The sequence below is a fragment of the Rhinolophus sinicus genome, linkage group LG01 (assembly GCF_036562045.2).
Source record: "Rhinolophus sinicus isolate RSC01 linkage group LG01, ASM3656204v1, whole genome shotgun sequence".
Classification (NCBI taxonomy): domain Eukaryota; kingdom Metazoa; phylum Chordata; class Mammalia; order Chiroptera; family Rhinolophidae; genus Rhinolophus; species Rhinolophus sinicus.
The window spans coordinates 122455760-122481834 of record NC_133751.1 but is presented as its reverse complement, the minus strand read 5'-3'; the positions used below and the strand labels follow the sequence as shown (position 1 = coordinate 122481834).

The following is a 26075-nucleotide window of genomic DNA, read 5'->3' as shown; positions in this document are numbered from 1 at the left end:
AGGACCCAAAAAAATAAAATCAGAAATGAAAGTGGAGAAATAACAATTGACATCACAGAAATACAAAGGATTATAAGAAAATACTACAAACAATTATATGCCAACAAATTGGACAACCTGTAAGTAATGGATAAATTTCCAGAAACCGACAGTCTTCCAAGACTGAATCAAGAAAAAACAGAAAATCTGAAATGACCAATTACTACTAATGAAATCGAATTAGTAATCAAAAACTTCCCAAAAAACAAAATTCATGGACTGGTTGGCTTCACTGGTGAATTTTATTATTCAAAGAGGAATTAACACCTATTCTTCTCAAACAATTCCAAAAAAATTCAAAAGGAGGGAAGGCACCCAAGCTCATTCTGCGAGGCCACCATTACCCTGATTCCAAAACCAGAAAAAGACATTACAAAAAATAATAATGCATTTTTTAAATAAGACAATATCCCTAATGAACATTGATGCAAAACTCCTTGACAAAACATTAGCAAACTGAACTCAGAAAATATTTGAAAGGTCATACACCATGTTCAAGTGGGATTTATTCCTGGAATGCAGGGCTGTCTCCATATCCATAAATCAGTTAACATGATGCACCACATAAATAAAATGAAAGATAAAAATCACATGAGCACATCAATACGTTCAGAAAAAGCATTTGACAAAAATCCAGCATCCATTTATGATAAAGACTTAGCAATAAGGGACTAGAGGAACCATTTTAATATAATAAATCCATAAATGAGAAACCCACAACTAATATTATACTCAATAGGGAAAAGCCGAAAGCATTTTACTTAAGATCAGGATACGCGCTTTCACCACTTTTATTCAACGTAATATTGTAGCCAAAGCAGTCAGACAAGAAAAAGAAACAAAATCATCCAAATTGGAAAGGAAGAAGTGAAACTGTTGTTATTTACAGATGACATAATAGTATATACATAGATGCCTAGAGTTTCCACCAAAAAAAGCTATTAGAACTGATAAGGGAATTCAGGAAAGTAGCGGGATACAAAATAAATATCCAGAAATCAGTTGCATTTTTATACACCAATAATAAACTATGAGAAAGAGAAATTAATAAAATAATCCCATTTAAAATTGCATCAAAAAAAAAAATAGCTAGGAATAAACTTAACCAAGGAGGTAAGTGCCCTGTATTCAGAAAATTATAAGACATTGGAAAAAAATTGAATATACAAATAAATAGAAGCATATACTGTGCTCATGGCTATGAAGAATTAACATTATTAAAATGTCCACATTACCCCCGAAAAAATCTATAGATTCAAATCAATCCCCATGAAAATTCCAATGGCATTTTTCTTAGAACTAGAACAAATAATCCCATAATTTATATGGAACCTAAAAACAAACAAACAAAAAAAACTCAAAAAAGCCATGGCCGTCTTGAAAAGAAGAACAAAATTGGAAGTTTCATTCTACCAGATATCAAATTATGTTTCTAGGCTATTGTAATCAAAACTGCATGGTAATGGCATAAAAACAGATACATAATGGCATAAAAACAGACACACACATCAATGAAAAAGAATAAACAGCCTTGAAATAAACCCACACCTATATGCTCAGCATCACTAATCATCAGAGAAATGCAAATTAAAACCACAATAAGATATCGCCTCATACCTGTCACAATGTTTATCATCAGTAAATCAAAACACAAGTGTTGGTGAGAATGTGGAGAAAAGGGAACCCTTGTACACTGTTAATGGGATTGGAAATTAGTGCAGCCAATACGGAAAACGGTATGGAGGTTTCTCAAAAAATTGAAAACAGAACTACCTTATGACCCATCAACTCGACTTTTGGGTATTCATCCAAAGAAATCCAAAACACTAATTTGAAAAGGTATATGCATCCTTATGTTCACTGTAGTGCTATGTACAATACCCAAGATATGGGAGCAAGCTAAGTGCCCATCAATAGATGACTGCATAAAGAAGTGGTACATATATACAATGGAATATTACTTGGATTTAAAATATGAAATCTTAACATTTGCAACAACGTGGATGGACCTAGGAGGTATTATGCTGAGTGAAATAAGTCAGACTGAGAAAGACAAACACCATATGATCTCACTTATATGTGGAATCTAAAGAACAACAGCAACAACAAAAAACAAAAACAGACTCATAGATACAGAGAACAAACTGATGCTTACCAGATGGGTGTTGGGTTGGGAGGTTGAAAAAGGTGAAAGTATTAAGAAGTACAAACTGATAGTTACAAAATAGTCACGGGATGTAAAGTACAGCATAGGGAAAATAGTAAATACTAGTGTAATAACTATGTATAGTGTCAGGTTGGGTACTAGAATAATCAGGGGCATCACTTCATAAATCATACAAATGTTTAACCACTACGCTGTACACCTGAAACTAATATAAAATAATATCGAATGCCAACTGTAACTCAAAAATAAAAATCAATCAATTATTAATTACATAGTTAAAGAACAAGCCAGTGACTTAAAGTGAAAAATAATGCAGGGGATCAGATACTCTAGATTATACACAGTATGCTTACCTTTATCATGTGAATATTTAGAGAAATTTTAAAACAATGTGTTCTATATACCTATGTAGGATTGTTTCTAGGTCCATTCCATTATGATACTCCTGAAGAGCAGCAGTAAAAGCTGCTAGATATGAAGATACCAGGTTTAATTCAGAGGAGGCATGAATCAGGGTAGTCACAGACAGTGGCTAGTTGGCACCTAAAAGTGGGCAGGTGCTCTAGTCTTACCTGTTTCACTCTGATGCTCTCAATAAGAGAACTGGACCATTAGTCTAGAGGCAAATTCCAAACACACAAAATCTCAGAACCCAGAAACTCCAGAGAAATTTGTGTGCATGTCACTGAAGAGTCCTTTCAAAATTCTTTAAAACTTTGATTTGTTTAAAATGACTCTCTTATTCCCCAAGCCTAGACCCTTTCACAATATTAATTTGATACCTTCAAGAAAGTAGTATTAATTGCATGCATTTTTAATGATTCCTATTTATTATTGATTCCTTATCCGTCAATATATTTGAGAAAATCATAAAAAATACTAAAAGGTTATGAAAATCATAGATCTCATGGGAGTGTTTTTTCAGGAGTTTGGGTCCATTCCACACTAACTGTTGACCTTGAGAATATTACTTAATCTCTATATGCCTTAGTTTTATTATTTTTAAAATAGTGACAGTAGCAGTATTTTACTAATAGTGCTGTTCTGGTGTATAAAGCACTTTGACTAGTGTCTGGTATATAGTATTTCAGAGGTATTAAATTTTATTATTTTAAAAATATATTTTTTTTAAATCTTTATCTCTTGAATTTTATCTTGTTTAGGAATTTTAGTTTCACTAATTTTGTAAAGAACTAAGCCTATGTACTTTGTAATAGCATTTTGTGAAGTTCTTTGGGAACTTTTGAGATAAATCCATATTTGTCAAGGTATCTTTTGTGTGCATGTTTACAAAATATTCATATAAATTAAAGGGCATATCACTACAAATGGTTAATGGTCCATTTCATGTGAGTATGACAGGCTTTATCAATATTTGAAGCCATCAGCAAACTTAGCAGAGTGATTTTATTAAAGATGAGTCATTTAATTAGTTTTGCATTAAAATTAATTAGTCTTCTTTTCTCTGAGTCATTCCCTTTGCATACTCAGTCATTGTTTTCTTTTCATCAGAACTGTCAAATATTTTCCCTCCACTCTGATAATTTGTTCCCAACATTTCTATCTGCTAAGGATTCTAACATTCTTCTATTTTATCTCTAATTATTTAATATTTTATATTAATCATTCACGTTGCCATCTTCTACCACTGACCTACAGTCATATGCAGGCAGACATAGTGCAGAATATGCTAAATATCCCACTATATCTTCCCTCTTTCTGTGTTTCCATCCTCTTTCTTCTCCTCCTTTTTCTTTATGAAATTTATTTTAGCACAAGGCAAAATATAGGTTTTATAAGTATCTGGTTGCACTGAGAAATTCATGAAAGGCTAACTATTGTTTCCATGGATAATGGGATACCAAAGAAGGTTTTGAGCGTGGCACAATATGAAAAGAAGTCATGCATGAAAAGGCAGGTCTAGCAGAAGAGTTCATAACAGACTGTAAGCAAATGAGTCTAGAGGCAGAGAGCTAGTTTTAGAGACCATTATTATAATCTAGAACTGAATTGATAAAATATTTGAGATAAACAAATTAAGTTTTAAACTGATATCTAAAATTTTAGTGCAGTTTAACAATTAAAATTGTCCTATAAATACTTATTCAAGTAAATTAAATTATGCAAATATTATATAAGTGTACTTCTACATTATTTTGAAAAAACATTTATTTTAAACCCCTATTTTTTAAACCACTTTATTGAGTATAAATAAAAGATTGATACTTACGAAAGTCTGTACTTTACAAAATACTACATATTTAATGTATAAAACTTGATGAGATGGAGATAAGTATACACCTAAGAAACCATCAGTACATTCACTTAACATAAAAGTGAATAAGAACATAAAAGTGTTAAGTGATAAGAACACTTAACATAAAATATGAACTTTGATATTACTAATATTTTTTCATCTATTCAGAGTAATATAAAATCACCATGCCCATCCGTCCAATGGCATAAAACTTTTAAAAATATCCATTGTTTTACTTAGCACAATCTAGGTTTTTGGAGAAATTATTTTTCTATAATTTATTACCTATATTTTTGAAAAATATCAGGTTTATGTAGTTCACCAAATATAAATAATATTATCAAACTTTTCTATCACCTGCATTTTTTTCTATTATTAGAGATTTGTCTTAAAATTGTATTAAAATATTAAGTGATTAGCAATAATTCAGTGTCTCTAGGAGATTTTGAATTTTCTTGATGTAATTACTTATGTTTACATTAATAGAAATTTTGAACTGTTTAATTAACTTTCCCAGTATGATTTTAGTCCTTTTTGGTTTAAGGTAGCATTTTTGAACATGTCATTAAAATTTCATGTTTTTTACTAAAAATCAATATGATTTTGCTTTGTATCCCATTAAGTATTCATGTTTTGAGTAAAAAGTAATTATTTAATTATCATTAAGATAGAGTGAAGAAGTATATGATAAAATATGCAAATATGAGCAATGCATATGGATACACTCATACACACCATATACTTTAAAACACACACATCCTCTCTCACACAAACACATCCTGCTGCTGATGTCAAGTACATTTTGGGGTGAAAGTCTTGAACTTAGAGTCCTAGTACACCAGGGGTGTCATAGAAGTAAAGATGCCAGTTAAGAGTCAAGTTCTCTTTCAAGTCAGTCCTTCACTATGTGCAGCGTTCATTCCTAGTAGTACACTTGTGCAGGAAAACTGCTAGAGACTGAAGCCAGAAAATTCACACCATTTGCATCTCAGGCGGTTGTCATAATGTCTATTTCCCACTTAAGTGAATTTGAACCATTTCTTTTTACCTCATTCATCATTATTGGAGATAATTGAAAACAGTTTACCTTTTCATGTCATCTGTAACAAAATCTAATGTTTGTGTTTTTAATTCCAGGAAATAAAAGCAGTCTCTCTTACCACATTCTATTACTAGGCACACCTGAGCTTTGATGGGGCTCACTTCGAATTTGACATCAAGAAAACCAATATCAAGAAGCTCCTATAATTTTTTTATTCAATATTGACAGCAGAAATACCTGATGAATCATAATAGGATAATTGTGTTTTGTTTTAACAAAAACGACAGCAAAAATACTCTTAAAATATCCCAACTATCTTGATTGATAAATTTGCAATGTATTCAGGTATATATTATATTAATATATTATTATGTAAATGTGAAAGGAAATACATTTTCATATAAATAAAATACTATAATAATGTATATGTGTGTTTAGAAGAGAAAAAGAGCATATGCAATTACAATGTACAATTTAAAGGAAAATTAATTTGGAGTGCTGTATGAACATCCTCACATACTAAGTAAGTGATCCCATAAACCTCTTAGTGTCTTATAATTATTTAAATAACATACTTGACTTTTCTACCTAAATTCAGAGGTTTTCAAAAGAAACATAAAAAGAGACTTTACAAAAGAAAAAGTTATTTTCCAAGACATTTGGGGAAGATGTGATGTGGAATTTGCACTAGATGTTTAGCTTGTTACATCAGAGAATCTAGAAGATGACAAAATTAGTGCTATGCTGGGATAGAGTAGGGTTTGCTTGGTTGGCTTGAAATACTATGGTGGCTGTATATTTGATAGGATGGTAAACTGAGAGCCACTCTGGATTTTTATGCATCTCAGATGGAATTTAAGAGTATTCTAGCAGTGCAATGAGATAAGTACAATGGACTGAGTGGGATGCAGTCCACTGAAGTGACTGTCCTTCTATTAAAGATTTGAAATGCAAACCCATTGCACTTGTGCGTATGAACAGAAAAGCTGCATAGTTTGTAAATAGTATATACATGGATTATTTTTGTGTAGTTTAATTAAAACATGGTCATATGAGGAGGCCCAGATTATAAGAATGATCAGAGTTAACTTCTCATGGGTGACTTGAAAGAAAGAAGAAAATGGTGGATCCAAGGGTAAAATAATGAAAAGCTGACAGTGAAGAAGCTAATGTGGGAGTAAGGCTTCCCTATTAATTATCATGTGTTTGAGTAGACACACTTGCCTTAAGTATCCTTAAGGTAAGGATAATGTGTAAATATCAATCAGTTGGTTTGGGGATGCTCACCCCTGGTTTTAAGGAAAATATGCAAATATTGCTCTTAATTGATCACATTAATTTCAGTCCATCCTTAATATTTTATTTCTTCAAGATGGGTTATGTTACTGCTATTGAACTTTGCTGACGTAGAGATGACCCACATCTCAGAGAAGTGTTATACAATTTGAAAGCTGTGAAAATAATTGGTCCTTAAGGATGCAAATAATGATCCACATACCAGTTCATTTTTATTTAAGAAATAGAACTTATTTTAAAATTCATTTTTAAAAGTTTTCCGTAGAAATTGGGCCTGCAACGTGATCTGATTTAAAAAATAGCATGGTTAAATGCATTTAGGAAATACAATATAATATCATGGCTCTCAATGATTCCCAATGAAATTAGCAAAAGCTTGAAAGAATCTTGAATTTAAAAAAAAAGAAGAAAAAGGAAACTATCTAAATTTGTTTGACTCAATATTTCTTAGTTGTTGTTTTTTGTTTTTGTTTTTTTCACAGACCCCCCCAGTCAGTAAACTTTTTCTGTAAAGGACCAGATAATAAATATTTTTTTTTTTTTTTTTTTTTTTTTTGCAGGACAAGAGGCAAAATCAAGGGTATTATGTAGGTACTTAAGTAACATGACAGAAAAAAAATCACCACAAAATTTTGAGATAATTCAAAATAAAATAATAATTAAGTGCAATGTTTTATAATGCATGTCTACTAGTGTGAAAATTAAATTATTTTTGTGGGAAAACTCTTTCCTTCATTGAATTTCCAAGTAAGTGTTTCTCTCATCAAATTGATCACAAAAGTTGGTCTGCAAAACCATTCTTATCATCTGGACCTAACAAAAACAGGGGTAGGCTAGATTTTGCTTATGCATCATTATTTGTTGATCCCTGCCCTAAACCATGGGACTCTTTTTCTTTTTTCTTTATGTTGTGCCTACCTATTAATACCAGTGTTTTAGAATATCACTTTTCTACATTAAAGAGCAGAGACCTTTTTAACGATAGGGTGGAAAAGTTGTGTTCTAAAGGAACAATAGGGAGCAATGAGAATCTTAAAGTTTGAGATGTAAGCAGGAGTCACGAGAAAGTGCTGCTGGATAATGATGTCCTCAAGGGAGACCAGAATTCACTTAAGACAAAGAGGGAATCAAAACCTTCAGAGAAGAACCAGAATAGGAGTAAGTTGGTTTTGGATTGCCAGTTTTCAAGTGTAAAGGGAAAGAGTATGGAAGATTGAGTTACTAAGGACCAAGGAGTCCTGAGCATTATTATAGGAAAGATGGCATGGTGGAGCAACAATAGTGGCAAAAGTTACAATCTTGGAATGACTGATATGAACAGGAATAAGTGACATGAAAGATTTAGTTGACAAAGTCTTTGTGAGGAAGGCAATCACTAAGCCTGGGGCAAGGGGACTAAATTGCTATGATAATGGGATTCATAGGAAGCTTGATGGTCTTCATCGGTAGAATCAATGCTATTACAACACTGCCCAATGGCTTGAACTGTGTGATGAAGGATTTCTGGATGGCAGACTTGCAGCCTATGTAGCCTATTTTGAGGAAATAAATCTGTGGGTATATTTCCTCAGTGCTCATTCTCCTCTTCTTTAACCTCCTCTCTCTCATCCTCCTTCTCCTTCTTACTATGTTTAAATTACCAGATAATTATTTTCAGGGACACTGTTCTGAAAGTTAGTTCAAATCAAGTCATCATCTCTTTTCATCTTTCCTTATCCAGTTCTCCACTTACAAACCCAGAAATGTGCATGCACTGTAACATCCACTGTGGAATCCCACTGCTCATTGACTTCCTCATCATATATCTCTTTAAGAATTAAAGTACCAAGTCATTGGTGGAAACTGAATTTGGACTTTCCCCCAAATCATCTTGCTACCTGTCTGAACATCTGCTATTCTACTTCTACTAGTCTCTGTACTGTCTGTTCATTAAAGTATTATATGCATCAAACTTGGAAACCCACCCACCACCCACCTATTGCTAGTATGAAAAACAGTCAATGTTATCCAAGGGTATATTATATATTTACTGTATTAAAATCAGGAAACCCATATAGGAAAGCTGTTTGGAAGTTCAGTTTAAGATATCCTTTGCCAGCTGTTAATATTAGAGTATCACTGTAATCATTGAAATCATTGAGGCCCTGATCCGCATTTTGTTTCTCAATGAGAACAGAGGGCATTGAAAATAATTGTTCAGATTAAATCAAAATGAAATGAAAGATTCTAGGATCTCAATTAAAATTTTTTCAAGGCACTTTATCCATCTTTGTATCTTCACAAATGGACTAATATTATTCTAGTCCATTTTTAGATGGAGCTGGTTTTCAGAATGATCATTCAAACCAGTAAAAGGGAAATTATTTAGAAAGCATCTCCTTCTTCTCTCTGAATGTTTCCTTCATTTTTCTCCAGTTCTCCAATAATTATTTTGTGTCTATGGTCTGGCTCCTCTCACTCTCTAGCTTAACATGTCTCTTTGCCTTATCATTTCTTTTCCTTTCCTTTCTCTTTTTTCTATGCATGTGTTTTCATCATCTGATCATCTAAACCTGCCTTGTCTCATGTCATTTCCTCTGCTTGGAATGTTGTTTTGTCTTTTTATGCCTAGCAGAATCCACTGGAACTTGGAGGCTCAGCTAGAATGTCATGTCTCATCCGAAGCCTTTTCTGACCTTTGTGTCTTTCACTCACATTCCAATAATACTTTGAGTACCATTGTACTGAAGAAATACCATGTTTTGTAAATTAATTAGCTTTTTCCTTATCCATCTTATTTTAAACTGTGAATTCATCTAAATCAAGAGCTAAGCCTTAGACCGTGTTGTCTTGTAGACATGGTGCAGATTAGGAGTAGAATTGTAAACGAGTGAGTTAACTTATAACTATCATGTGTGCATGTATATGACCATAAAAAGTCTAAATTATATTCATCAAAATAAGGACTTTTTATTTATAAATTTATATGTAAAGACTTTAAATAATTGTTCAAAATGTTTTCTAGATGTAAATGTAGTATGTTGCTTAAAGGGGAATATTTTACTTCAAATTCAATGGGAACTAGAGCCATTAATAGAATATAGCTTAAATACCTCAATATTTTTTATTTATTAAAAAATATTAAATGTCTTGCAACATGTTATATGTATGACGGAATTCAAGATGGCTTTTTGTACTCTTCCTCTTGATAAAAAGCAATTATATGCATAATTATAGGTTTTAATACTGTTCAGATGATAAAACTTTCTCATGTATTGAAAAAATTATATCTATCCCTAATAATGACTCTAAACCACTGAAAATATTCCTTTGTTTAATTTGTTTCCAAAATAATTTCACATTAAATTTATTTTAATAACATATTTAGTTTACTGTAATATAAATTCTTTAAGAAGTTAATAAGCTAGCATGATGAGAAATTAAAATCTCTTCTTGATAAAGCAAAAGACAAAGGTTCCACACAAATTTTGAAGCCAGTGTTGGATCAGAGAGTATGATGAGGTTAGAGTATGGTTGATTGGTTAGGGGCCAAAAGGAGCCAAGCATATGATTGTCTGAATGTTCATATTCTATTAGGGTAGGGCGAATGGTAAGAACTGCACATGATTTGAAGGGCAGGAAGCTAATATTAAAAACTGCAATGATTGATTCTGCAGAGTGAAATGTAAAGGGATCTGAGAGGCACTAAAACATTGGCATTAGAATATACAAACATTGGAGACATAAGCAGAAAGTCATATGTTAGGAATAATACCTCCATTTTGACAATTATTATCCTTATTAAGCAAAATGTTGAAATTATTCTTCTGTCAGCAGTCTCCCATTTCCACCTTCCATTATTTTATTGCCACCAAATTTTTCCTAAATATTTTCCTAGTCACGCACCTGCTCATAAACTTAAAGCTGCCAATTACTGAAAAAACTGGGGTTCAAACTATTTGGACTAACATTCAAGCTACTCTATGGTTCGGCACCATCTTAACTTTTATAGTTTCCATAGGTATATTGACATGTATATGAATCTTAAAAAAAACAGTTCTCCTCATATTTCTACAGCTGTTCAGCTTTTGCTTTAGCTCATTCTGTTCCCTCAGCCTGCCATTTCTTCCTCTCTACCTTCCTAATCCCATGGAATCACTCCTTGTCCTTTATGGCACAATTTAGATTCAATATCTCTTAAAAATCTCTGTGAATGAATTTCCCCACACTGACCCCTGCCATTTATGGCTAAGTGCTGTAATATGCGTTCCCCCCACACTGGGTTTTAGAAGTTTACCTGCCTAGCTCTCACATAAAACTATAATCTATTGATGACAGGGACTGCGCATTAAAAATCTTCATAACCCCATGCATACTTAGCAGAGTACTTTTTAACAACAAATTGCTAATTGGCTTTTAAAGGTTCAGAGAATTAAACAAACTCATTTCATTTATGGAGCATACACATGCAGAAAACCAGAGGGGAAGGTGTGGAGGGATGGGTAAAAAAAGGTGAAGGGGAATATAGTCAATAATACTGAAATAAATTTTCACGGTGACACACGATAATTAGAATTAGTGGTGTGATCACATTGTAAGGTATAAAATATTGAATCACTATATTGTACACCTGAAACTATAATAATTAATGTTGTATACCAACTATACTTCAATTTTTAGAAAAATAAAAATATAAAGGAAAACTTACCTCAAAATCAGTTGTTTTCAACTGGGGGTGATTTTGGCCTCCCCCCAGGTGGAGGCGGTCATTAGGTGACTTCTAGAATCATTTTTGGTTGTCACGCTGAGGAAAGGGGCTGCTACTAACATCATGTATGTAGAAGGGAGAGATACTGCTAATCATCCTATATTGTCAGGACAATCCTCCACAACAGGGAAATACCCAGTCCTAAATGTCAGTCATGTCAAGGTTGAAAAACCCTGCTCTGAGTTAAGAAAACACTCTTATTATCATCAGTTTCATATTTTAAAATAAAGCTAAACACAAACTGTTTATGTAGACCACATGCCAAACTAATTTCTGTATCACTAGAATTATTTTTTATTACCTCTGAAATGAATTTATATATATATTTATATCACCCGGTATAATTTACATAAATAAGATCAAGTATTTTTAGTGTATTTTATACTTAATGTATTTTCCCAGTTTTTTCTGTTTGGCTACCTGTTTTTGACTCCTGTCTCCCATTGTGTATCCACCTTCCATCACATATACCCATAAAAAGGCAAGCCTTTATCCTTCCATAGTACCCTGTTTCCCCGAAAATAAGACCTAGCCGGTTATTCAGCTCTAATACGTCTTCTCGAGCAAAAATTAATATAAGACCTGGTATTACATTGTATTATTATATTATATTATATTATATTATATTATATTATATTATATTATATTATATTTATTATATTATAAAGACCGGGTCTTATAGTAAAATAAGACCGGGTCTTATATTAAATTTTGTCCAAAAGACGCATTAGAGCTGATTGTCTGGCTAGGTCTTATTTTCGGGGAAACATGGTAATAGTTTCTTCATATACATATTATAGGGGAAGAGAGAGAGAGAGAGAGAGGTAGATAGAGATAGAGATAGATAGATAAATAGATGTAGATCTATCTATCTATCATCTATCTATCTATCTACCTATCTATATATAAAACTGTAGTTTCCTCCTGTTTTTATATGTATTTATAAACTGCCACTGAGTCACTGTTGTTGAGTCACTGCCAGAGGCAAATGTCTTCATTTCCTAACTAGTACTTCACCTTTTGCAGAAAGTAGCTAGAACCCATCTAGCAAAGAATCTGAGAAGATTAGTTTGCAAGGGAGTCTTAGAAATGGAAATTTCAGGCTTCTAAGGACCCACAGTAATCAAAGACTATAGAGAGCTTGCTTGGGGCTGAATACCAACAGAAAATATCCAGTGTATATTTGTTGGTGAGATTCCTGCTACTACAAGTTTGTATTAGTATTGTTGTTGTCTGGTGCACAAAAATGGGTTCATGTTGAAATCATTTTTTCATTGTGTGTCACTTGACAATATCTCAATGAAACTTCTCCAGGTCAACTCACATAATGCTATTTATTCCCCTCAAAATCCTACTGTTATTACATACTGTGGATGAGTCATAATCCATACAAGCATTCACTGGATGGGTTTTCACTTTGACTATTCTTTTTAGTCATCTAAACACTGCCAAAATAAATATCTCTACATGATTGCTTTTTGTTTTGTTTTGTTTTGTTTTGTTTTGTTTTGTTTTTTTCTGCAAGACAAGGTGCCAAGTTTGGGATTGCTGATGAGATGGAATATGTTTTGTTTTCAATCATTATATTGCTTTTCCATATAAGCATAACACTTTATATTTTCACAATCAACATAGGAAAGGACCCCTTCACCACACCTCTGCCAATGAGATTGTCTCGTAATTACAATTTTTCCCCCAGAAAGCAAGCCTCAGTACAAGCCTCAATCCAACTTGACTCTTTGTAACTTTACAGATCCTCTTACATCATTACAACACATGAGGTTTTTGAAATAATTCAGTTTTCTCATGTAAAAGTATCACGAAAAGCACTTAAATCAGAAAAGGTATAATAGCTCTTCAGTGACATTTCAGCTAAAATAAGTCAAATATTCAATTCTGTTTTATTTTGCTGTTCTTTTTCTTTCTTTCTTTTTTTCCCCCCCTTTATGCTGGTTAAAGTTTGGGAGACTGCTTGCTGTGTTTGTATTGGGCATCGTCTCTGGTTGAATCAGTCCCACTAGGCTAATTTACATTGTGATTACTCTCAATCCCCAAATCTTAATGACTTTTAACATCAAGTGTTCATTTCTTGCTGTATGTCCATCACAAGTTGGTGTAGGTGGGGAGAGAGTTCCCTCCATGCCTATTCACCCAGTGGGGTGCAACTATCTGAAACATTGCTGGTGGTTGTGGCAGGTTTAAGAGAAGGAAGGAAGTTGAAAATTAGCTCTGAGACACTGCAGCCCAGCAATGACACATATTTTGTCCAATAACTTGTTAATTAGTAATATTGACTAATACATTGATTGGAATAATTTCTTGGAACATTTATCACATATTTCTCAACTTATCATGATTCAATACATAGTATTTCAGTTTTCTTCCTGTTCCTTCAGTGGTGACATTCCCAATTTTGAATTATTTTGTAAGTGTATTAAGAATATTAATTTTGAAAAACTGGGTAGTTGGCTTGCTTTATCGAGTGAAGAGTTAATGAAGATTTAAATGGTCAAATCGCTATCCATTTCTATTTGTACACTCTTTAGGTGGCTCAATGAAGGACTTGATCAAATGGCATCAAAAATATTTTGACAGTTTAATCAGGAACATTAGGATAAATGGCATTAGTGTTTGTCATATTTTCAATGTGATTGAAAACTAGCTGTAGCCCTTAATGGTTGCCGTTTGGGTTCAGTTTAATTTCATTAGAGTGCCCAGATAGTACCTGAGAATATTTGCAGCTCTCATATTGCTAAGGGAGTGGTTAGCATTTGTGATTATTATTTGGAACTATATAATTCAAGGAAAAACCCTGGTAATTGCAAGAGGTTAGAAGATTACAAATGTACATTGAAAGCAGCCACTCATTTTGCAACCACAGAAAAATGTTTGTGTGGACATTCTCTGGTATTGCAGCTTTCAGTGAATGGCATTAATATTCTGATTCCATATGGCTTATTCTTTTACATTGAAGCAGATGTCAGTTTCATATGGATTCTGAATATCATCCAATCTGTTCGTCAAATATAAATGTAATTACTGGTCAATGATTTGGCATAATTTATACATCTGCTGAAATCGTGGAGGTTTTATTAATTATATGGACTTAGAGTTTGTTCTTTTCAGAAAGCTGAGGATTTAGAAGAATATTACTTTAGGTTAAGTCATTCTTACTCCTAATTATAGCCACATGTGCTTAAGTAGCCTGGGTGGGGTGATGTAAACTGTCATGACTCACAGATCATAATCAGAAGGTTCATATACAAAAAGGGATTCCCTCCAAGTAAGGAAGACTTTGTGTGCTTATTTCATATACTGTTTGTGAAAAGGAAGACGGTAATATACAAAAGATGTAAAACTAAAGCTTTAGATGGCTAAAATAAAGTTAATATATTTTTCTCAGTTTTGAGGTTCATATTTTTCTCAGTTTTGAGATTGTGAAAGTCACTAAAGATTATGGTGGGTTCTGGAAAAATGGCGGAGTGAGGTGAGCCTCTGTAAAGCTCCCCTGGAATTTACAAAGAATCGAACAACAAAAACTCCACAAAGGACTCCCTGCACAGCAGACAGGCAAGACGAAGAGGCCCACTACCGACTGAAATCACCTACAGGTGGGAGATTCGGAGGAGGAGAGAAGCAGCGCAGGACTCAGACCCAGCTCAGTGCGCCGAGCTCGCTGCTTCCCGGAACTACCGCAGCTGCGGGAGATCGGACTGCTAGGGCTCCGCCAGGGCTCCACAGGGCTGAGGGGACAGCATATAACACGGCTGAACCCAACGCGCACGGCAGAGACCTCGGAGAAAAGACTGAGGGAAAAAGGCTGAAAACGGTGGTTTAAGCCCGCACTGCCGAGCAGAGAACCTTAGGCACTGAGACTAGCCGCCCCTCCCAGAGCTCGCCACCTGCCCGGTGCTAGAAGCGAAACAGTAGCAGTGTCAGATCAAAACAACAGAAAATTTGCTATATTTGAGAACTGTGGCCCCAAACACAAATCCACAGCCCAACTAGTTCCGCAAAGGGAAGAGAGCTGTGGAAGCAGGACAGGCTGTGGTGGTGGTCGCTGCCATTGCTCTGGGCCACCTCTCACAGCTCACCCCGCCCCTGGCCCCACCTATCTGGGCGGTTCCCTGCAGGAGTAAACAGAACTGCTGAACAAAAGAAAGACCTCTTCCTATCAACTTGTTGCAGAAGTCACTCCTGTAGATGTCTAGGAAGAGAAATAGTAAACCAGTAATCGCCATGAGTAACCAAGGCAACAAGATAGCTCAGAAAGAAAGTGAAAAATCTCCAGAAAAGGCACTTAAATATACAGAAATATGTGACTTAAATGACAGAGAATTCAAGGCTGCAGTTCTGAAAAAACTCAACGAGATACAAGAAAACACAGATAGGCAGTTAAATGAACTCAGAAACTCAATTAAAGAACAGTATGAGCATTTTACGAAAGAGATTGAAATTTTAAAAAAGAACCAAATAGAATTTCTGGAGATTAAGAACTCAATAGAAGAAATTAAGAATGAAATAACCAGCTTAGGTAGTAGAGTTGACCAGATGGAGGAAAGAATCAGTGACATCGAAGATAGAAACCTGGAAATGACACAGATAGAAGAAGAAAGAGACTTGAGACTTAAAAGAAATGAAAGAACTCTACAAGAACTTTCTGACTCCATCAGAAAGAGCAATATAAGAATAATGGGCATACCAGAAGGAGAAGAAAGAGAGAAGGAACAGAGAATATATTCAAACAAATATGAGAACTTCCCAAATTTGTGGACAGAACTGGACCCTCGAATCCAAGAAGCAAATAGAACACCTAGTTACCTCAATCCCAACAGGCCTTCTCCAAGGCACATTGTACTGAAGCTGTCTAAAATCAACGACAAAGAAAGAATCCTCAAGGCAGCCAGGGAAAAGAAGACGGTAACTTACAAAGGAAAGCCCATTAGATTATCATCAGATTTTTCAGCAGAAACTCTACAAGCCAGGAGGAGTGGAACCAAATATTCAAACTATTGAAAGAGAGAAATCATGAGCCAAGAATAATATATCCAGCAAAGATATCCTTTAGATATGAAGGAGGAATAAAGACCTTTCCAGACATACAGAAGCTGAGGGAATTTTCTAATACACGACCTGCACTACAAGAAATACTAAAGGAGGCTATTCGACCACCATCAACAGGGACAATTTGTGGCAACCAAAACTCAAAAAGGGGAGAATAAAGGCCTGAACGGAATATGGGAATGGAGAAAGTAAGCGTGCTGAAGAAAATGGAATACTCTAAATATCAAACTTACTTTTACATAAACTTAAGGGTAACCACTCAAAAAAAATCCAGAACTGAAATATATACTGAAATAAAAGAAGAAACAGAGGGAAACATCATAGAATACCACCACACAGAAATAATAGACAACAACAAAAGGCAAAGAAACAATGGAGACACAGCCTTACCAGAAAACTAAAGATAGAATGACAGGAAATTCTCACATATCAATAATCACCCTAAATGTAAATGGACTGAACTCACCAATAAAAAGGCACAGAGTAGCAGATTGGATCAAAAAACTAAACCCAACCATATGCTGTCTCCAAGAGACACATCTCAGCTACAAGGACAAGCATAGACTCAAAGTGAAAGGGTGGAAATTGACACTCCAAGCAAATGGTGCCCAGAGAAAATCAGGTGTAGCCATAATGATATCAGATGAAACAGACTTCAAGGTGAAAAAGATAACAAGAGACAAAGATGGACATTTCATAATGGTGAAGGGACTGTAAAACAAGAAGACATAACAGTCATCAATATTTATGCCCCCAGTCAGGGAGCACAAATACACCAAGCAACTACTAACAGAACTAAAGGGAGAAATTGACCAAAACACAATTATACTAGGGGACTTAAATACATCATTGACAGCTATGGATAGATCATCCAAACAGAAAATAAATAACGAAATAGTAGCCCTAAATGACACATTAGATGAAATGGACATAATTGACATTTATAGAGCACTTCATCCTAAAACATCAGACTACACATTCTTTTCTAGTGTACATGGAACATTCTCAAGGATAGACCATATATTGGGACATAAAATCAGTCTCAACAAATTTAAAAAGATTGAAATCATACCATGCATATTCTCTGATCACAAGGCTTTGAAATTGGATATCAACTGTAAAAAGAAAGCGGGAAAAAACACAAATACATGGAGACTAAACAACATACTTTTAAAGAAGGACTGGGTCAAAGAAGAAATTAGAGGAGAGATCAAAAGATACATAGAAACAAATGACAATGAAAATACATCCTACCAAAATTTTTGGGATGCAGCGAAAGCAGTTTGTAAAATCGAATTTATCTCATTACAGGCCTATCTCAAGAAACAGGAAAATTCCCAAATAAATAACCTCATGTTACACCTTAAAGAACTAGAAAAAGAAGAACAGGTAAAACCCAAGGTCAGCAGAAGAAAGGAAATAACAAAAATTAGAGCAGAAATAAATGAAATAGAGAACAGAAAGACAATAGAAAAAATTAATGTGACAAAGAGCTGGTTCTTTGAGAAGATTAACAAAATTGACAAACCCTTGGCTAGACTTACTAAGATAAAAAGAGAGAAGACACTGATTAACAAAATCAGAAACGTAAAAGGGGAAGTTATCACGGACACCACAGAAATACAAAGGATCATCCAAGAATACTATGAAGGACTATATGCCACCAAATTCAACAACCTAGAAGAAATGGATAAGTTCTTAGAAACATATAGCCTTCCAAGGCTGAACCATGAAGAACTGGAAAATCTAAACAGACCGATCACCAGTAACGAAATTGAATCAGTCATCCAAAACCTTCCCAAAAGCAAAAGTCCGGGACCAGATGGCTTCACTAGTGAATTCTACCAAACCTTCAAAGAGGATCTAATACCAATTCTGCACAAACTCTTCCAAAAAATTGAAGAAGAAACAGTACTCCCCAACACATTTTATGAGGCCAACATTACCCTGATACCAAAACCTGGTAAAGACAGCACAAAAAAAGAAAACTACAGACCAATATCTCTGATGAATACCGATGCAAAAATCCTAAATAAAATTCTAGCAAATCGAATACAACAATGCATTAAAAAGATTATTCATCACGACCAAGTGGGGTTCATCCCCGGGGCACAAGGATGGTTCAACATACGCAAATCCATCAATGTGATACATCATATAAACAAAATAAAGGACAAAAATCATATGATTATATCAATTGATGCAGAAAAAGCATTTGACAAGATACAACATCCATTTATGATTAAAACACTTAATAAAATAGGTATAGAAGGAAAATACCTTAACATAATAAAAGCCATATATGACAAGCCCTCTGCTAATCTCATAATTAATGGAGAAAGACTGAAGCCCTTTGCTCTACGTTCAGGAACACGACAGGGATGTCCCCTATCACCTCTGCTTTTCAACATCGTGTTGGAAGTCCTTGCCAGAGCAATCAGGCAAGAGAAAGAAATCAAAGGCATCCAAATTGGGAATGAAGAAGTTAAATTATCACTCTTTGCAGATGACATGATGCTATATATAGAAAACCCTAAAGACTCCACCAAAAAGCTATTAGAAACAATCAACGAATACAGTAAAGTTGCTGGCTACAAAATCAACGCACAAAAGTCCATTGCCTTCCTATATACCAACAATGAAATCTCAGAAAAGAAATACAAAAACAATTCCTTTTACAATTGCATCAAAAAGAATAAAATACCTAGGAATAAACTTAACCAAGGATGTGAAAGACCTATATGCTGAAAACTATAAGACTTTTCTGAAAGAAATTGAAGAAGACACAAAGAAATGGAAAGACATTCCGTGCTCATGGATTGGAAGAATCAACATAGTTAAAATGGCCATATTACCCAAAGCAATATACAGATTCAATGCAATCCCCATCAAAATCCCAATGGCATATTTTAAAGAAATAGAACAAAAATCATCAGATTTGTTTGGAACCACAAAAGACCCCGAATAGCCAAAGCAATCTTAAGAAAAAGAACTATAATGGAGGTATCACACTTCCTGACTTTGGCCTGTACTACAGGGCCACAATAATCAAAACAGCATGGTATTGGCAGAAAAACAGACATATAGACCAATGGAATAGAATTGAGAACCCAGAAATAAAACCACATAAATATGGACAGATAATTTTTGACAAAGAAGCTAAAACATACAATGGAGCAAAGACAGCCTCTTCAATAAATGGAGCTGGGAGAATTGGATAGCCACGTGCAAAAGAATGAAACTGGACTGCTATTTGTCACCATGTACCAAAATTAATTCAAAATGGATCAAAGACTTAAGCATAAGACCTGACACAATAAACTGCATAGAAGAAAACATAGGTACTAAACTTATGGACCTTGGGTTCAAAGAGCATTTTATGAATTTGACTCAAAGGCAATGGAAGTAAAAGCTAAAATAAACAAATGGGACTATATGAAACTTAAAAGCTTCTGCACAGCAAAAGAAACCATTGACAAAATAAAGAGGCCACCAACTGAATGGGAGAAGATTTTTGCAAACAGTGCCTCCGATAAGGGGCTAGTATCCAGAATATACAAGGAACTCATGCAACTGAACAACAAAAAAACAAACAACCCAATTGAAAAATGGGCAGAGGACTTGAAGAGACATTTCTCCAAAGAGGACATACAAATGGCAAATAGACATATGAAAAAATGCTCAACATCACTAATCATCAGAGAAATGCAAATCAAAACCACAATGAGATATCACCTCACCCCAGTCAGAATGGCCATCATCAACAAGACAAATAGTAACAAATGTTGGAGAGGCTGTGGAGAAAAAGGAACCCTCATACACTGTTGGTGGGAATGCAGACTGGTGCAGCCGTTATGGAAGGCCGTGTGGAGGTTCCTCAAAAAATTACGAATAGAATTGCCATATGACCCAGCAATCCCTCTCCTGGGTATCTACCCAAAAAATCTGAAAACATTTAGAGATAAAGACACGTGTGCTCCAATGTTCATTGCAGCTTTGTTTACAGTGGCCAAGACATGGAAACAACCAAAATGTCCTTCGATAGATGAATGGATGAAGAAGTTGTGGTATATATACACAATGGAATACTATTCGGCAGTAAGAAAAGATGATATAGGAACATTTGTGACAACATGGATGGATCTTGAGAGTGTAATGCTGAGCGAAATAAGTCAGACAGAAAAGCAGAGAACCATGTGATTTCACTGATATGTGGTATAAAACCAAAACAAACAAAAGAACAAGACAAACAAATGAGAAACAGAAACTCATAGACACAGACAATGGTTTGGTGGTTGCCAGAGGGTAAGGGGGTGGGGGTGGGGGTGGGAGATGTGGGTAAGGGGGATCGAATATATGGTGATGGAAGGAGAACTGACTCTGGGTGATGAACACACAACGGGATTTATAGATGATGTAATACAGAATTGTACACCTGAAATCTATGTAATTTTACTAACAACTGTCACCTCAATAAATTTAAAAAAAAAAAAAGAAAAAAAAAAAAAAAAAAAAAAAAAGAAAGTCACTAAAACCAACTTCCATCCAGTGTCCAGACACCTGAAATATAGTTCTTAAACTTTTGCCTATGTGTGAATCGTATGCTTTCAATCATAAGCTTATTTCTTATTTTCTATTATCACTTGAAAACTTCCTAAAGGAAGTTAAAACAGTAAATATCATTTGTTAATGCCTCTCCTCATCCTTCTCCTGCTAGCACTATCATTCCTGCTATTATTATCCTACTATTACTCCTAATACATATCTAACAACATAATACATGGTACTAGTCAACAGTTTGGGATACACAGAGACTGAAGCTGTAGAAGTTTTGTTTTGATTTGCAGTTTGTAACCTCCAAAAAGCTTAGGAATTTGAGCCAAATTATCCTGTGTGAGGTCAGCCCTGCTTCTAGTAATAGCCACATGTGCTATGTGTTCCATACCCACCCTCGCATTCATTCTTCACAATAGATAGCTAAGGTAGGAGTGAGAAATCCACATATAGAAAAAGAGGACTGTGATTTAGAAAGCTTAAGAAAATTATCAAAGTCACTGAGATTTGAAATTTAGGCGGCCTGATTATAAAGCCCAAACTTTTAAACAGCCTTTTATGTCCTTTCCTTCCTTCTTTCCTTCCTTCCTTCCTTTTTTCACCCCTGCCAAATTCTTCTTCTTATGTTGGCATTCTCACCTGTAATATAAATGTCAGGTAGTGGTGGAATGACTACTTAAATACCCTAACTGTTAAATGCTTGCCAAACAGCAAGAATCAACACAGAATATTGATGATATTTTCTGGACATTAACATTGTCTTCATCACTGTGCATACCAAGATTTTTAATCTAGGACTTCATAATTAATCAGACAATTATTTCAGAGGTTCTTATGTTTGCTGGGTTTGCTATTGGGTAATGATCCTGTCACATGCTGCAACCCGTGAGTACTAGACCATCTTTCACATTCGCAATAGAATGTTCCATCTAATTAGCAACTTTGCTTGCAATGGACGATGTTCTATGTCCCCCAACATGTGAATGAAACATGGTTCAGTGAAAGTTATATTAGCACATAGGCTCGCAGTTTGAAATGTTTAGCATTAAAAATATTTTGAAGTGGGTTACAAATAATTTTAACCTGATTTATCTCTATTAAAGACAGCCTTTTGTGTGGACAAACACTGTTTAATTTCTACTGTTGTTTCTGTTGTTGGGGCTGTTGCTGTTGATATAATTTTGGAAGGCTCTGTAATGCGTTCAAATTAAAACTCCTTTCTTGAAACTTCAAGCACAAAATTATTATTACTGCTATGCTATTTAGAAAAGAATTACCAGGAAAGATTGGGGGATAGTAAGGTGTTTTCCACTTATTAGATCAAAGGAATTTTGCTATCCTTTCTTTTTATCAGTGGATCTGTGAGTTGAGCTAGATAAAATCAGAGATTCTGTAATGATTATTTACTTGATCACCAAATGCATTTTTGTAAAAGACTCCAAATTGAAGCGTTCAATCAGTCAGTTGGCTGTTACTAAAATGGTATCTAGTACAGTTATCAGTCTCTTAACTACGCAAAGTGTTATCTCAAAGCCAAAACAATTTTGTGGTAAGAGAGAGATTATTAAGTGGATGAGAAGTTGTTGAAACATGAGTTTAAAAGTTTTGATGCTGAGTATCATTTAATTTCTAAATGATAATTTGATATTGATATGATAAGGAAAGAAACAGCCATTAATGATTAAAGGCAATACAAATATATACATTAAATAAAAACATATTGAAAGCAGGCAAATAATAAAACACTTAGCTTTCCAATTATTGTTCTGTAATAAGAAAGTTTTCAAAAAGCCTTCCTAATGTGTTGTGTTGTTGGTTTGTTTGTTTTCCATATTTCCTGATCCAGATTTATATTTTTGAAAATAATATCTACTATCAACCTGATATAAAAAGCAGTTCATTGCGGCTGACATCTTCTGGGAAAGAAGGAATTATTTTTAACGGTATTGCTGACTGGTTATATGAAGGTGAGTTGAACAGATTTAGTTTCAAAAGAACACAAATGCATTATTTTAGATAATATTACTAAGAAAATCTGTTCATCCCAGCACAATGCTTGCAGCACTTTTTCATTTCCTCATTTCCTCTCGAAATTGCCTTCATGCTTTCATATCTTTGCATGTGCTCATATTTTGACTAGTGGTGATTCATATCTACTTATGATTCCATGTTTGATTGCTCTGTCTGTCTATCGTCTATCTATCTATCTATCTATCTATCTATCTATCTATCATCTATCTATCTATCTAACTATCTATCATTTACACATTTTGTTCAGGCTAGATAGATTTTATTTTTGATGATGCATAACTAATGAACATGAATGTTCACCTTACATCACTCTGGAATTATATGTTGAATTTTTCTGACTCTGTGGAAAAGAGGAAATAAAAAACCTTTACTGCTTAAAAAGTAGAGGAAAGGCACTTGATTTCATCATTTCCATTTAGAACATTCTGTCACAGTTTAAAAACCATTGCATAAGGAGCAAAATAAAACCTGCCTAAAGAGTTAATTTTCAATAACTGTTGAATTAAGTTTTAATCATAGCTGAGAATACAAATAAGAATACAATGATGAAAACCTTTGTCCATTTTGATCGTGTACCAATTGTCAGCTGAGTTATAGGCACAGGTTATCTGGGGAAGATTCAAAACTTGCGTTTAATACCAGGTTTCAGACTCTGAAACTAATCTCAGCAAAATAAGTCAATATTTAAACTAAGTTAATCTAGTTGATTAGAAATTATAAAGCTAAAATAATCTAGAAAATAAATTTTCTAGAGCAACATTGGCAGATGCAATTTCTGTACCTCAGAGTCAATATTTTTAATTCTGTAAAAAAAATGTTCAGCTCATTTATTCATTGATTCGTTCCCTCATTCAGCAGATAGTATTGAAGGCCTACTATGTTCAAAGTACTTGTCTACGTCTGAGATACATAAGGGAACAAAATAAATTACTGCTATCAGGTCCTTACATTAAAAGACAAATCTTGCTGGGTAGAGTTATTTTAAGGAAGAAACGTTGTAGCCCTTAAGATATCTATGTATATGTGTATACATATATTTATATCTAAAATATATTGTGTGTATATATTATACACATAATCAAAGATTTGATAGGCCACAGTTTATTCTGAGGAACACTGGTAGCTCCTGCGGAAATATAAGCAATAACCATGCTATGAAATTTTTAAAAATTGAAATTCCAAAGTAGATAAGCAGGGTTCTTCGGCTGACAGTGTCAGAAGCTGACTGTGGCTTTCTTATTTTAAAAAGATAAATTATTGGAAGGGCCTGGGATGGCCCAGTGAATTGTAAAAACAAGTGGTGAACAAACTTGAAACCTGGATAGTCCGGGGAGTCTAGGTAGCCAGAGCAAACCATCTCTTACCTAGAGGAGCTAGGTAAGATATACTCTTTATCTGCAAAATATTGTTGGCCTGTGTGAGACTCTGACAGGTTAGTGCAGTGTGGTAAGTAGTCAAGTCACAGTAAATACAGGATTCTGTGCAAGAACAAAGGAGAAAGGCTCAGCCCATTCTAGAGATTTGCAAATATTTTCCTAAAGGAGACACCCTCTGAGTTGAGTCTGAAAGATTAAGAAGTGTAACACATAAGAAGAAACTAGGAGGGAAAATCCAAACTAGAGTTAAAAGCTTACAAAAGCGTCATAGGGTTAAATAGCAAGATACGTGCCCAGGGAACTAAAATCTGCTTGTTATTATTAAAACATAAAATTTGAGAGAAAGGAAGGCAGAAAGAACCAAGGGTTAGTGACCCTAAAAATAATCTGGGGTTTCTATTATTTTTCTTCTAGTAAGTGGGGAAACTAATAGAACTTTTCAAGCAAGGGAGTGTCAAAATTAGATCTTTCATATTAAATAGATCACTTGGCCACAGAAGGAAGCTGGATTGAATGCCAGAAAGAATAGTGAGCAGCTATCATGTGTTTTCTACATTCTATCCAGACATAATGAGGAAAAGGACTATGGTTAAAGAAGGAAAAAGGAGAGAAGATTCTAAAATTGATGAGGTAGTAAAGGAGCTAGATCTTAGTAGTTAAATGGATGCAATGGATGAGATGTCAAGGATGATTTTTTGGCTCCTGGTTTGGTCCATGAGTAAGTAATGAGCAGGCATTCACAGGGAGTAGTGGACTTCGGGGAAGAGAGGAATAGTTTAGTAAGAACACCGGTGCTTCCTAGTACACTGGCATGCTGCATTACGTGACAAAATATGGTCCTTACCATGAAAGAAGTTGAAGTCCACTGAGGGGATACCCAGTGTAAAGGGTACTGACGTGACCCGTGATGGAGAGGACTTGGGCCTCTGTCCCTTAGGGAAGGCTCCATAGACTTTATGGTATTACATTTTTACAGAAATTCTAAGGAGAGAAATTAAAGACCATTGCCTGACCAATAAGGTGTTTTCTTAATTAGAGAATAAAAATCTGTGTATTTGGGCTGAGAGTGAACAGTGTTTTGGGGGATAGGCACAACAAACAGGTAACAGAAGCTTTTTGTGATGACCCTGTAGGTCTGACACATTGCAAAGGGGAAATGGAAAAATCATATGTTTTACCATTCAAATCAAAATCAATCCTTTGGGCTCTTATGCTGTATGTCCTCTAGGAAACTCCAGATGTGGTATGTGATTTAATCCTCACAGTAGTGCAGCTAATCACTAACTGAAGAAACCAAGAGTCAGGGAGGAAAGGTGACTTAGACGTGGCCTAGGGGCTTAAGAGGGGCAGAGGTGGCACTTGAAGGTGTGTCTTCAAAGCCCGTGCTTAATCCCTAGTCTGCTCTACCTGCCACAGTGCGATGCCTTTCATTGTGCCCTAGGATGTGACATACCTTACTATGCACCTAAGCCACTGGTCTTTTTCCTTAGCAAAGACTCTGA

General features: G+C 34.7%; 1 protein-coding gene across 3 annotated transcripts in view; it reads left to right on the top strand.

Annotated features, from left to right (window-relative positions):
• Nucleotides 1-26075, top strand: part of DPP10 (dipeptidyl peptidase like 10) — a 1304160-nt gene that overhangs the window by 1184109 nt on the left and 93976 nt on the right. For all 3 annotated transcript variants that reach the window (XM_074335439.1, XM_074335432.1, XM_074335443.1), the window contains exon 8: nucleotides 23013-23133. In XM_074335439.1, coding sequence (XP_074191540.1) covers nucleotides 23013-23133 — 121 coding nt within the window. The remainder of the gene's footprint in view (nucleotides 1-23012; nucleotides 23134-26075) is intronic.